The following is a 14,752-nucleotide window of genomic DNA, read 5'->3' on the forward strand; positions in this document are numbered from 1 at the left end:
TTTTGGCAAGAATATGAGTAAATTTAGGCCTACGGTTTTAGAGGGGTTTGTGAAGAAAATAGAAAAATGAATGTCATTTCATTTGAGTTTAAAGTTAACCATTTTTAATACAATAATGTTAGTTAACGAAGGTTGGTTTGAAGAGTTGAGGATCTTTGTTGTTGGTTTTCTGGGCTTGCACAGGTCGAAGCCCCTGCATCAGGTGGTCTGGTATGTTACACACCCTCAGATGAATGCAAACACTATCAAACGACGCTGCCGCAGGAGAGCAATATGTTTGAGATTATCAGGCTTCTGTTCAAGCCCCGAGCACAGAGACTACAACAACACACCAACAACACACACTTCTGCTACATGTCTTGAGAGTTTAATTAAAATGATACTGAGCTTCTGGGACATATTTTAAATCATTATTTCTTCGTTATGTAAAAGCCATCCAGTCATGCTGTACTTTGGGATGTTCAGTGCCGTATAGAAGGGATTTTCAAGGTATTTGACTGTTGGAGCTTATTATTATAAATCTACTTTGAAGGAATTTCCGTGTAATCCTCAGTGACTCGCTCTTGCATAAGAACAGAGACCTCAGATGTGTAGACCATAGATAGATAGACTTTAGGTTTTTCTTCTGTAAAATTCACAAACACTCATTCACACTGTAAATAGTGAAAGTTGACTTAACTTAAAAAAAAAATTGAGGAAACCCGTTGCCTTAAAATTAAGTGCTTAATAATAAAAAAAAAAGTTGTGAACTTGACAATTCAATTAACATATTTTTTAAATGATCATTTACTTGAAAATTTTAAGGCAATGAGTTTCCTCAATTTTTTTTTAAGTTAAGTCAACTTTCACTATTTACATTGTAGCAATTGCAGCATTGTTGCTAATTTTTTTTTTTTTTTTTTTATAGACAGATAGATACACGCCATCAATAAAAAAATAAACATTTTCAAAGCTGTGTATAAAATAGATTATCAGAGTATGTTTTTCAAGAAAACACTATTTAAAAATTAAAAAAGGTTGCACTTTATTGTAAGGTCCAATTCTCACTATTAACTAACCATTAATTACAACTTTTGTCTCAATAAACTCCTAAATTGCTGCTTATTAATGGTTAGTAAGGTAGTTGTTAAGTTTAGAGATTAAGGGACCTAAAATATGGTCATGCAGAATAAGACAACTAATGAACAGCCACTATGCTAGTTAATAGTGAGAATTGGTCCTTAAAATAAAGTGTTAAAAAAAAAAAGGTTAAATGCAGTCACTTTGTAATTTGTGAAATTGAATCGCAATATGGAAATTTCATGTTGTTTCATTTAATTTTTTGTTTCTTCATCCACTGTCCTTTGAAAGTCAAAACATTAGACACTGAAATGTCGTCATCAACTTTTGTGGATCAAAACAGGACCGTGCAAAAATAAAGAACTTGTACATTGCCTCCTGTTAGTCATTAAGATCAGAGTATTACAGTCGTTCTCCACAATCACTGATCAACTTCACAGCTTGCCGGGTAAGTGTTAAATCTGAAGCGTGTTTTTGCGCTCAGGTAAGAGCTGCGTCCGTTGCAGTGTTTTGATTGTGGCCTGCTGTTGGTTTAGTGCTTTAAAGAGCCTCTCGCTTGTCAAACTCAATGTGACGTGTTAGTGTTCTCTGTCAGAGCTGTGTGAGGATTCCCTCAGGCACAGAGAGAGTTAAACAGAGCCCCAGCCTTTCCATGTGAATTCCCTTCGTGGACATTTTTTCTGCATATCAGTTGTAGCTGTGAACGCAGGCCGTGAGAATGTGAGGTGAGCTGCTGTGGAAGTGCTGCGCTCCTTCAGAAGATCCTCGCATGACTCTTTCATCTCACGCTGCTCTGAAGACTCTCCTGTAGCGCTCGGGACGTCCTAAACAGGTACAAGTTGCTATTCTTGATTAGTGAGTGAGAAATGTTGTGTTTTTACAATATAGCGTTATTTTAACTGCAAAAATAAGTGAAAAATATGACTTTTCCCTCAGAATTTTGACTTTTTGCCTCTGAATTCCAAGTTTACATTTTTTTATTTTTTTGACTTTACATCTTCCAATTGTCAAATTATTTTAACTGCAAATAAATAGTTATTAAGTAAGCTGTTCTTCCATTTTTATCTAACTTTAACAACCATTAAGTATAAAGATGATTATTGTAGATGAAAATGCTATAGAAAAAAAATAAATGAACCTTGATTAGATAGATATTGCAATTCAAACCTCAGTTTATTTATTATATATATTATTATAAGTAATTCTATCTAACTATCTATCTATATAGTAGTTACTTTTAAGAAATTCTAATAATCTTCACACAATATGTGACCCTGGAGCACAAAAGCAGTCATAAGTAGCAGGAGTATATTTGTAGCAATAGCCAACAATAATTATCCATTTTTCTTTTATGCCAAAAATCATTAGGATATTAAGTAAAGATCATGTTCCATTAAGATATTTTGTAAATATATCAAAACTTCATTTTTTATTAGTAATATGCATTGCACTTCATTTAAGGCGATTTTCTCAATATTTAGTTTTTTGTTGTTGTTTTTTGGGCACGCTCAGATTTGCACCCAAACTTATTTATTCAGCTTTCAGATGATGTATAAATCTCAATTTTTTTAAAAAGGGAAAAAAAGACCCTTATGACTGGTTTTGTGGACCAGGGTCACATATATTATTGAAATCAGCAAAAATTTAAGTAAGTACAAATGTGAGGGCAATTAAGCATAAAAATAATGTCACTAAAACCTTAGTCGTATATTTTTGATGTATGTGAACCTACTGATCTGTTAAGCACAGAATAAATCCAACAGTTATTAGTGGCAGTTAATATAAGTGTTAATACCGGTTTAATCCAGCGTAAAGGCTTTACTGTCTCTCCATCCGTTCCAGGCTATAAGCACATAATAATTAAAGCTATATTAGCTGTGGTGCCTTCGCTTGCTGCTTTAGTGTGTTTTTCTCCATGCAGTCCAGGCTTTTCGTTGGAGTGTCTCCAGAAAGAGCATTCGGTTGATTCGTGCAGTCTGAATGCGCTGAAGTCCTGATAGAGGTCATGGTAACCGAGCCTCATCTTTGACACTTAGTATTCAGCTCTGTTTCTCTGCAGCTTCACACCAGAGAAATAAACACATTCTTCTTTCTTAAACGATCACTGTACTGTGAGGAACGTCAGGATAGCAATGTACGCTTGATTGAACCGGTGTGATTTAACCTGATTTAGAACCGATAAATCCTTGTGTGATGGTGGAGATTACCATGTAGAACAGTTATGTTCACTGATAATATTTCATAATCATCAAGTCATGTGTGTTTAGAATCAGATTTGTGAATGAATCGCTGTCAATCTAATCGGTCAAACGCATTTGCAAAAAGCGTAGAGCCCGATTTATTACGTTGTAATAATCATATCACACAATTCTGTCTTTTATTTTTTCCTTTGAGAATTGAAAGTCTATATTTCCCCCCCTCCTCAGAATTTCAGCTTTAGTACAGGTTCTGAGTTTATTTTCTCTGAAAATTCATTTAACATCTCACAATTCTTCCTCTGAATTTTGACTTTTTTATTTATTTATTTATTATTATTTATTTTTTTTCAAATTCTGAATTTACATCTAGCAAAAAAAAAAATTTCTGAATTCTGAGATTATCTCACAATGCTGATTTTTTAATTTTTTTTTTCTGCATTTTCAGTTTAAATTTAACACTTTTTTTTTTTTTTACTCTGAATTCAGAGTTGTTCTGAATTTTGACTTTTTTTATTGGAATTCTGAGTTTACATCTTGCAGTTCTGACTTTTTTTTTTTCCTCTAGTAGTAGTAACTTTATTCATCCCTTTGGGGAAATTGTGTTTCAGTGACTTGTTTCCATATGTGGTTTCTCACAAAAGACAAAACAACATAAATTTCACAGTACTTATTAAAAAAAAAAAAAAAATGAGACCTGCTCATTTAGAGAAGGGGCAAAGAAGAAAAAAACATCTTTCTTGCCTACCTTTCATTTAAAAACTTCACTGCCTGTGATATAAAACATATTTTCCCCGTTTTAAAAAAGAATAACACCGGTATCCTAAATCTTCTACCTGAAGGCAAAAGCTCAAACTCATTATGCAGTGGGTGCCTATTATCAGATATAATTTTCATAGCTTTACCAAGACATCTAGTCTGATAAATTTGTTGTAAACCCATCACAGGGATACCAAGTAATTTACTCGCAGTACTTAAAATTTTCCTGAACAAAGTCTTTTGTTCCACCGTAACATTCCCGAACCAGCAAATAATACAACAGGTCAATACACTTTCAATAAAAGAGTTATACAACACCTTTAACAATGGAGGGCTTACACTAAATGACACCATCTTCCAAAGGTAATATAGTCTTTGCTGACCCTTTTTGCTCACAGCGTCAGTCCATTTATCTCACCTCAATTTGTGATCTAAAACAACTCCAAGGTATTTATACTCTTCTACCCTCTGAATCTGCTCCCCTTTAATAATGGTCGCACTCATTGAGGACTCTTTCCTAAAATCTATATACATTTCTTTAGTTTTTGAAACATTTAACTTAAGATTTGATACAGCACACCAAGAAACAAGTTTGGAATCTAAATTCCAAAATTACAATTTTGACTTTTTTTATTGGAATTCTGAGTTTACTTCTTGTAATTTTGACTTTTTTCCTTTACAAATCAAGTTTACAAGTTTACATGTCATGATTTTTAGTTTCTCACATTTTTTTTTGTATTTTTATTTATTTATTTTTTAAGTTTTCATTTTGCAATTCTGACTTTATTTCTTTGGAATTTTTACTTTTTTTTTTTAAGAATTCTGAGTTTACGTCTGGCAATTTTAACTTTTTTTTGGAGTTTAATTATTGCAATTATGACATTTTCTTGGAATTCTGAGTTTACATTTTGTTATCTTCTCAAAATTCGATGTCAAAAAAGAGTGCACCAGTAAAGAAAGTTTACAAACACTCCTGGATTTAACGGTGACTTTAAAATATATCATTGCTTGTTATGCAGGTGCGATGGCGATGACATCCGGCTCTTCTCAAATGTGCGTGCTGGTCTTGACCTTGGGCTTCCTGGTCTTTGAGATTGTTGTCGGCCAAATTTGCAGATCTCTCCTCGTTACGGTGGACAGCTTCCATACGCTCAACGTTTTCATAAATCTGGCTCTATCTGCAATAAAGCATCATTCTAATTCTCCCTGCTCACCTGATACCTCCACGACTGCTGGTCCATCCCATCTAAACCTCTCTTCTACAGGAGGTCCGAGTCCTCTGTATGCTGAGGACTACAGAAGGATGCGTCTCAAACCCTTCGGCATCCTGATCTCAGCTCTGCTCATGGCATCTCAGTGTGTCTCCGTTAGTCTGGAGATTCTCACACATCTTGTCCAGCCAGAACCCATTCAACACCCACTCCTGTCCATTGTGGTTGGAGGAACTAGTCTGATATTCAATATACTTGTATTGTCCTGGAGAAGAAGCAGCAGCAGAGGAATTGATGAAGCTGCTGATGGGATCAGCAAGAGTCTGATGCGAAATGACCCTCATTCTACATCAGAACGCAAAGGTGTGTTTGAATAGAACCATCTATTATGTGTGGAATACTTGTTTCTGATTGGTCAGTCATGCCATTCAGCTTGATGGTATGTGCTTTGCTGAAGCCATCTGTTTGCATTATTTCAACTTATTTTTAAAATAATCATGTTCAGCAAAGGACTTCCAGGTGAAAAACTACATTACCCATGATGCTGCACAGAAATCATCAACAGTCAGAGGACTGTAACTAGTTAATTCTCCAAACTATTTAAATAATTGTCTCTATGCATATTTTGCAATACACATAACATGCCTCTAATCAACATATTTAAATCAATAGTTTTATATTTCTCAATTGTTTTTAATCTGATTATGTTGTTCACAGTGCCTCTTGGGACTGTAGTCCGTTCTCTCACAAAATTCCTATGGGAAAAAATGAATGCAAAAAAATACTTCTGGAACCAACACTTGTTTTTTTTTATTATTTGATGGAAATGAGCAAATAACCATTTCCATTAGGTAATGATAATATCCTTCAATGTCCACTTTCCTCTTCAGTGTGATGAAGTTGAGATGCAAAGTAAACTAGAAGACAAGAAGAAAGCTGGTTTGATCTGAAATCTAAAAATGAAAACATTTAGTGGAAGAAGTGATTGGTTTGGTTGTGCAGTGATGAGAATGTGTCTGTAATGAATATTTCTTTGTCACATGAGTTACTCTCACTTTCAACTGGCTATGAGCTGCTTCTATAATCCCAAAGACAGTTTTGCATTCCTTTAGTGATACAGTGAATACAGAATATCAAGTACAGTGCAGTCAGTTCCATATTCTGTGGCCTAAAAATTTCTGTGGCCTCTGTATTTTACTATGAACAGTAATGTTAAAGGATAAGTTCCTTTGATACTTCACTCGTACTGTGTCTTACTAGACGCATATGGGAAAACTCCTTTTTCTCCGATAACTGAAGCCTTTTTTTAATAATGCAGTGTTACTGTACGGCCATTGGTTCGTGCAGTGCTTTAAAGACGAACCAATGGCTCGACAGAGGATGCAAGCGCGCCGAGATGAGTGAGCTTACGCCGGCTCAGACCCCGCGTACTTCACTCTCTCCCACGAGAGAGGTTCTGCCTACCAGCGTCCCTCTGCGGCTGCGAGCAACCTGGTCTCGTTTGGGGGAAGTGAAGGCGAGGTCCTGGATGACAGCGTGTCACTGGCTGCATCAGACGCTGAGGAGATGTCGGACTCGGTTGGTGACCCTGCCCTCCTTCAGTCTGTGGAGCCCAAGCCGAACACGGACGCCGAACTGCTCCGCGTCCTGTCTAAGGCTGTAGATGAGCTGGGTTTGCTAGTCGCCTGGATGAGTGGTTCCTGCCGGGGCGCCGTCAGACCCCTCGTCAGCGAGCCTCACCGTTCTTCCCAGAAGTCCATGACAAACTGACTAGGTCGTGGCGTGGCCCCTACTCGGCCCGCCTGCATGCTGCTGCATCATCCGCCCTCACCTCCGTTGACGGTGCTGAAGAAAAAGGGTACGAGAGGATGCCTCCTCTTGAGGAGTTGGTGGCCGTGCATCTTTGACCGCCCACAGCCATCGGTTGGATGGCAAAGGCTGCCCACCCGTCCAAGCCCTGTAAGACGACTTCAGTGCTCACTGGATGTGCTTACTCATCGGCTAGACAGGCGGCCTCGGCGCTTCATTCCATGGCTTTCCTCCAGGTGTTTCAGGCCAAACTCCTCCGCTACATGGACGAGACTGGCCCAGCCCCCACAGCATTCAGGGAGCTGCGCAGTGCGACCGACCTGGCTTTACGCGCCACCAAAACCACGACCCAGGCGATAGGCGGGTCCATGGCCAGCTTAGTGTTGCTTGAGCGCCACCTGTGGTTGATGCTGATGGACATAAAGGATGCAGACAAGGTCCCCTTCCTGGACTCACCAGTCTCCCCCACCGGCCTGTTTGGACCCACTGTGGAAGGGTTCGCAGAGCGCGAGAGAGTTGCCCCAGATCGGCGCCGACTCCCCAGCTCTCGAAGACTGCGCCACCGGCTCCCCAGCCGGAGCCCAAGCCCAAGCCACGTTCAGCTAGATGCCACCCGCCTCCTAAGCACCAGGGACCCCAGCCCAAGATTGTGCTGGATCAGGCGCCCAAGGCGTCATCCTGATCTGTGGGACAGGAAGAGGAAGGGGCTAAGTCCGTTCAGGATGATTACATTGAAACAGATCCTCTCGCAAATACGCCCAGAGGACTGGTTCATTTCTCTGGACCTGAAAGACGCTTACTTTCACATCCAGATAGCCCCCCATCACAGGCCATTCTTGAGATTCGCCTTCGAGGGTGTGGCTTATCAATACACTGTCCTGCCCTTTGGGCTGTCCCTGGCTCACCGCACGTTTACATGGACGCGGCTCTTTCCCCTCTGAGACAGATGGGAATCCTCATTCTCAACTACCTCCACGACTGGCTCGTTCTCGCCCAGTCAGAGGTGGAACTGCTGTCGCACAGGTCCCTCCTTCTCAGCCACTTGGAGCGCCTGGGACTCAGGGTCAACTTTGACAAGAGCGCACTGTCCCAGAGTTTTCGACTCAGCCCTAACGAGGGTGGCAGTCATGCCAGAGCGCGCTCTGGCCATACAGCGTCTCGCAGCCTCCTTCGCGACAGGAGACTCTCGACAGATGCATCCAACATGGGTTGGGGAGCTCTGTGCGAGGGCCGACTGGCCTTCGGCCTGTGCGAGGCGGAGGAAGGAAGTCTCCACATCAACTGCCTGGAAATGCTGGCAGTGTGTCGAGCCCTTCATACTTTCTTACTAGACCTAAAGGGGCACCACATTCTGGTCCGTTCAGACAGCATGACCGTGGTAGCCTACATAAATCACCAAGGCGCCTCTCCTCGAGGTGCCTCCTCCTTCTAGTGGAGCGCCTCTTGGTATGGTCTGAGCACAACCTGCGTTCGCTGAGAGCAATGCATGTGCCAGGCAGACTGAACCAGGGTGCAGACATGCTGTCACGGAGCAACGTCCCATCAGAGGAGTGGACGCTCCATCCGCAAGAGGTTCAGGAGATCTCGGTCATCTTTGGCAAGGCAGAGGTCGACCTCTTCGCCTCAAAAGACAACTCTCATCGCCTGACCTATTATTCGAAGGACATGGAAGCATTGGCCCACGACTGGCCCAACCTCCTGCTTTATGGTTTTCCCCCGATCACTCTGATCCTGCAGGTCATCAGACGAATCAGGGAACACAAACACAAAGTTATTTTAGTGGCCCCCGCTTTGGAGAAATCAGCATTGGTTCTCAGAGCTGTCTCAGCTGCTCACCGCAGCCCCTTGGCCCATTCCCCTGAGACCTTTGGCCTCTTGATGGGAGCTCACGGACCTCCCCGAGAGTGTTCAAAACACAATCACTTAGGCTAGAGCCCCGTCTACGAGACGTCTCTACACCCTTAATTGGTCTGTATTTTCCGCCTGGTGCTCAACCCGTGGCGCAGACCCATTTTCCTGTGACATAGCTGCTGGACAAGGGGCGCTGCCCGTCCACGCTCAAGGTCTATGTAGCAGCTATAGCAGCCTCGCACGCTCCTATAGCAGGCCAATCGGTGAGCAGGAACAACTTAGTTGTTCACTTTCTGAAGGGGTCCAGGAGGCTGAACCCTCATCACCCCTTCACAGTCCCTACTTGGGATCTGCCTACTATTCTAAGGGCCCTGATGGGCCCTCCCTTTGAGCCGCCACAGTCTGTCGACCTCCGACCCTTGGCCTGCATTGCCCCATTGGAGTACGACCACACTCCACAAGAGGTGTTGCGTATTCGTAAGCGTGGTCTAGCGGAGTGTCCGTCGCAGAAATATGTGCGATGGCTGGCTGGGCCTCGCCGTCCACATTTGCTAGGTTTTATAACCTGGAAGTCCCTGCCTTACAGGCACGGGTCCTTTCTGCTTGAATGGACGTGAACCTTAAAAGGTTCCGCTGCCGAGCCATTGGTTCGTCTTTAAAGCACTGCACAAACCAATGGCCGTGCAGTAACACTGCGTTATTTAAAAAAGCTTCAGTTATCGGAGAAAAAGGAGTTTTCCCATATGCGTCTAGTAAGATGCAGTACTCGTTCCTATATCTCAGGGAACCGAGGTTACAATAGTAACAGAGTACGTTCACTTTCAGAATAAAAATTTCATGATAATGTACTCACGACCCCCATGTCATCCAAGATGTTCATGTCTTTCTTTCTTCAGTCGCAAAGAAATCATTTTTCTGAGGAAAACATTCCAGGACTTTTCTCCATGTAGTGGACTTCAGTGGTGGCCAATGATTTTAACGTCAGAATGCAGTTTCAGTGCAGTTTCAAAGAGCTCTACATGATCCCAGCCGAAGAATAAGGGCCTCATCTAGAGAAACGATCGATCATTTTCTGAAAACAATTAATATTTATACACTTTTTAACCACAAATGCTCGGCTTGCTCTAGCTCTGCGATGTGCGTCTTCACTCAAAATGTAATCCTGTTGGAAAGGTCATGCGCGGTTAGTTCTTAGTCTTTGTACTTCAGTTAAAAACTCCATCTCGTTTTCTCATCCAACTTTAAAATCATCCGACATCGTTGTTTTACCTTTTTTGTAAAGGGCAATTTACTTTTTTTGCATGTTCGCTTTGTAAACACTGGGTCGGTGCTTTGGCCTGCGTCATGCATGACCTTTCCAACATCAGCTAATAAAGACGCGCATCGCAGAGCTAGAGCAAGCCGAGCATTTGTGGTTAAAAAGTGTATAAATATTATTTGTTTTCAGAAAGTGATCGATCGTTTCGCTAGATAAGGCCCTTATTCTTCGGCTGGGATTGTGTAGAGCTCTTTGAAACTGCACTGAAACTGCATTCTGACGTTAAAATCATTGGCCACCACTGAAGTCCACTACATGGAGAAAAGTCCTGGAATGTTTTCCTCAAAAAAATGATTTATTTGCGACTGAAGAAAGAAAGACATGAACATCTTGGATGACATGGGGGTGAGTAAATTGTCAGGAATTTTTTTTATTCTGGAAGTGGACTTATCCTTTAAGCATCTGCTGCAGAATGGCTTTGAGGATCTTGATGATCATTGTGTTGTAGGAGGTGCTCTTCAAGATGACACACTGATGTTCTGCAACCCTGAAGCATTGAGTGTTCTGGATGCAGATCAAGGCTGTCAGGACGGCTCTGCTGAGTTACCAAATCCCAGCATCTCTGATCCAGTTCAGTCCAGTCATGCTCAAATGTCCATTTCCAGTATCGGTGGAAGTTCTCAGGAAATCATTCAGCATTCAGTGCAACTTCCAGAAGAACCATGTCACTCCACCTGCACTGAACCCACCGGTGAGAGCATGTTCATTTAAGATGATACAAAAATACAGTAAAAACAGTAATATTATGAAATATTATTAAAATGTAAAATAGCTGTTCTCTATGTGAGTATATGTTAAAATTTAATTTATTGTTGTGATGTAAATCTGAATTTTCAGTATCATTGCTCCAGTCTTCAATGTCACGCGATCCTTCAGAAATCATTGTAATATACCGATTTAAGAAACATTTCTGATCATTATCAGTGTTGAAAACAGTTATGCTGTTATTTTCGTGGAAACTGTGATTGTTTTTTTCAGGATTTTATTTTTTTTTTCCAGAAAAAACAGAATTGATCTGAAATAGAAATCTTTTGTAGCATTATAAATGTCTTTACTGTCACTTTTGATCAATTTAGTGCATCATTTCTGAATAAAATGAAAATATGAAGCAGCACGACTGTTTTCAACATTGATAATAATCAGAAATGTTTCTTGAAGAGCAAATCAGCGTATTAGAGAATGATTTCTGAAGGATCATGTGACACTGAAGAGTAATGATGATGAAAATTCAGCTTTGATCACAGAAATAAATGATATTTTATAAAAGAAAACAGCTATTTTAAATTGTAATAATATTTCACAGTATTACTATTTTTAACAGTATTTTTTTATTTTAAAATGCAGCATTGATGAGCAGAAGAAACTTCTATCAAAAGCATTAAAAAATATCATTATTTCAAACTTTTGACCAGTAGTATATCTATAGAGATGTCCATAATGACTCCTAAATTTCAACATGCAACAATATTTATATATAATTTGTTCATTTTTAACCCGACAGTTTCTCAGTGTGCTCCTGGAAGATCCGGGTTCAGACGACAGCTCGGCTCCATCAGTGTGATCCAGGATCTTCTGGGTTCAGTCCTGATTTTGACTAATGGTCTGGTTCTCCTGCTGTCTGCAGCGCACTGCCATCGGTCTCACTCAGACTGTCACCTCCTGGTTTATCTGGACGCAGGTTTTTCCGCAGTCTGTGTGCTGGTTTTGTTCTCCATGTCCCTGCCGAGGCTGCGGCGCTACGGTCTGCTGGTGCTGCAGGCGACGCCGCTGCATCTCTCCGTCGCTCAGGTGCGGCTGAGGCTCGCTGAAGTCCCAGGTGTGCTGTCGGTTCACGAGCTGCATGTGTGGCAGTTGTCGGAGGCGCTGGTGGTAGCCTCGCTGCACGTTCACTGTCCGGCCGGGCTGAACGCAGCACAGTGTGCAGATCTGATGGGGAGGATCACAGCAGTGCTGAACGCTTTTGGCATCAAACACTGCACTGTGCAGCCGGAGTTCATCCGGAGCGAAGCCGTGGCCCGTGGCGGCTCGGCCTGTAGTTTGCGCTGTGGGCAGGAGTGTGTGGAGAAGCTCTGCTGCTCCCCTCAGGTGGAAGAAACCAGCTGTCCCAAGACAGAGAGTCCTGTTTGTGTCCAGGAGGAGGAATCCTGCTCTCCAGCGCCGCACAGTGTTGATCAGATTAGAGATGTGGTTATTGAGAACACGTACCTGTGATGATTAAAGGGGTCACCGGATGCCCATTTTCCACAAGTTGATATGATTCTTTAGGGTCTTGAAGGGAGACACTGCAGGCAAAAACACTGTGTTTTCATGCACCTGTCAAGTTTGAGATTTTGGGCTTTTTAGTTTTTCATAGTGTTTTTTTTGTTGTTGTTGTTGTTTTTAGACTAGTGGAAAGAAAACATCCAAAAGACACTGTTAAGTGTTTTTTTTTTCTTGTTTTTTTTTTTATAACACTATCTATTTGTGTCAATAGATTTCAGTTACAATACATATTTTTAAAGGCCGTTTTCTCAAAATGAGTCTTTTCTCCTACACTGAGCCATAAATATCTACTTCAGTTGCACTTACACACACCAAACTTTACATTTTTATTCCTGTCTGTATCCTGAAGGTTTTTACAGAGAGATTTGTTCATATATAATTTGCTTGATTACATACATTTCATTCCCCCCAAAATTGTGAAAATATATTGTTTTCTGTCTGTATTTTCTGAATTATTGAGTGACAAAAATGAGATACTCAAAATTCCCTCTGTAAAAACATTTTTTTAAAAATTAAAAAAATAAACAAGAATTTTGAAACTGCCTTCATCCAGTGTTTAGATTTTTGTACTAGAAATGTATGCAAATTAGTGCATATTTCATGCCTCATTTGCATATTTAAACCTCAAAAATGAAAAAAAGGAGGATATTGCGCTTGGTTCCATTCACATGTAACACGATTTTCAAGTCAATAATATAATCCATCATCCAAATAGAACCCAAATAAATGTTATTTTCGCTGTGTTCAATACATACAATACGTATTAAATGGTTATTTATATACGTAAATATACATGACTGTACTGGCAGGAGAAAGTAATGTAGATGTTGTGAGAAAAACGAACAGTATACTGCTGTGTTTTCTCTCCTCCACCATATTTAAAGTTTATGGCTCGCCCAACTCGAAAACTGGGGTATCAATTAATATAATATAATATAATATAATATAATATATAATATATAATATATAATATAATATAATATAATATAATATAATATAATATAATATAATATAATATTATATAATATTATATAATATAATATACTCTGGTATCAATATAATATACTCTGGTATATTATCTCAGAGTTTCAGTTGTAAATCGACTTATTTGACAAAGTAACTCAAATATTTCCTAGTAAAAAAAAAAAAAGTTATGTTACTTTACTAGTAAAAGTAATCTGATTACGTAACTCACGTTACTTGTAATGCGTTACTCTCAACACTGCAAGTACTGTACATTACAGAGATTCCAGCAATACATGCGTTTATAAATGCAAAAAACAAGGGGAGAACACTGATTTATTCAGAGCAGAAGCACACTATCTACTGCATGCCTTCTGTCATATAATTCATAGTTTTTAGCAGTTAAATGGAGTTTAATTGTACAAGCGTCCACCTTCATCTAGTGCTTTATGTGTCTTTTTTTTCTGTCAAATCTTTACTGATTTTTTAAATATTTTTAGATTAACACTTATTGGACTGAAGCAGATGAGGTTTACTTGATTATCCGTTTTTTTTTTTAAGCAAAATCATGTTCAAATGTGAGTAACAAGGAGTGTTTATTTGTTCATCTCTCAATCATCACTGTGTTGCATTGCATTATGTTTTGAGAGTAACGACTAATATTTATATAATTTTACGTAAGCATATTCTACTGTTATAAAAATCTCATTGGTTTACATAACAAGCATCAGAATTTCATCTCTTTTTGTCCAATTAAATATCAGCATCTGCACCAAATTGCATATTTTTGCTTAGTTTGGGCAGTTTTATTATTATTTTTTTAATTGTCTAAACTCTAAAGGTTTAATAAACTGTTAATTTTTTTTTTTTTTTTGTGACTATTACTGGACATGTTAGGCGTTTCAGAGTTAAAATGTAGGGACAAAATGTTCCTGAGATGATTTTTAAAATTTTTTTTTATTAATATTAATTTTATAATACATGTTTAAATATATTCTATTTCATCAAGTTTTGCACATGTTTGTATTGTTTCATTGTTTTTATATAAGAAATGCCTTCATGAACATAAAATGTGCCTTTAAAATGAATTCCAGGAGGAAAGTATTGAAAAATTGCACCATTTACTCTGTTGTGAAGTTTGAAACACTGAGCAAACAAAATGCAATAAACCTCAGAGGCCTTCTGATACTAATAAATTGTATTTAAAACACTTGCATTATCTTCTTCCCTGAGAACTTTAGCTATGAAAACATTAGGGGGGAAAACAGGAATGTGATCACAGCTGTTAAGAGACATCAGACCGTCCTGCAGCTGTATGTGATGAG

At 39.6% G+C, this 14,752-nt stretch overlaps 1 protein-coding gene across 1 annotated transcript; it reads left to right on the top strand.

Moving 5' to 3' along the window:
• The first annotated feature begins 1,453 nt into the window (after positions 1–1,453).
• On the top strand, positions 1,454–13,349 carry LOC131524474 (uncharacterized). Its single transcript, XM_058751614.1, has 4 exons — positions 1,454–1,891; positions 5,033–5,587; positions 10,651–10,893; positions 11,704–13,349. Exons 2-4 carry the CDS (start codon positions 5,038–5,040, stop codon positions 12,411–12,413), a joined length of 1,503 nt encoding a protein of 500 aa, XP_058607597.1. The 5' UTR covers positions 1,454–1,891; positions 5,033–5,037; the 3' UTR covers positions 12,414–13,349.
• The last annotated feature ends 1,403 nt before the right edge of the window (positions 13,350–14,752 follow it).

This window comes from Onychostoma macrolepis, chromosome 18 (assembly GCF_012432095.1).
Source record: "Onychostoma macrolepis isolate SWU-2019 chromosome 18, ASM1243209v1, whole genome shotgun sequence".
Lineage (NCBI taxonomy): Eukaryota > Metazoa > Chordata > Actinopteri > Cypriniformes > Cyprinidae > Onychostoma > Onychostoma macrolepis.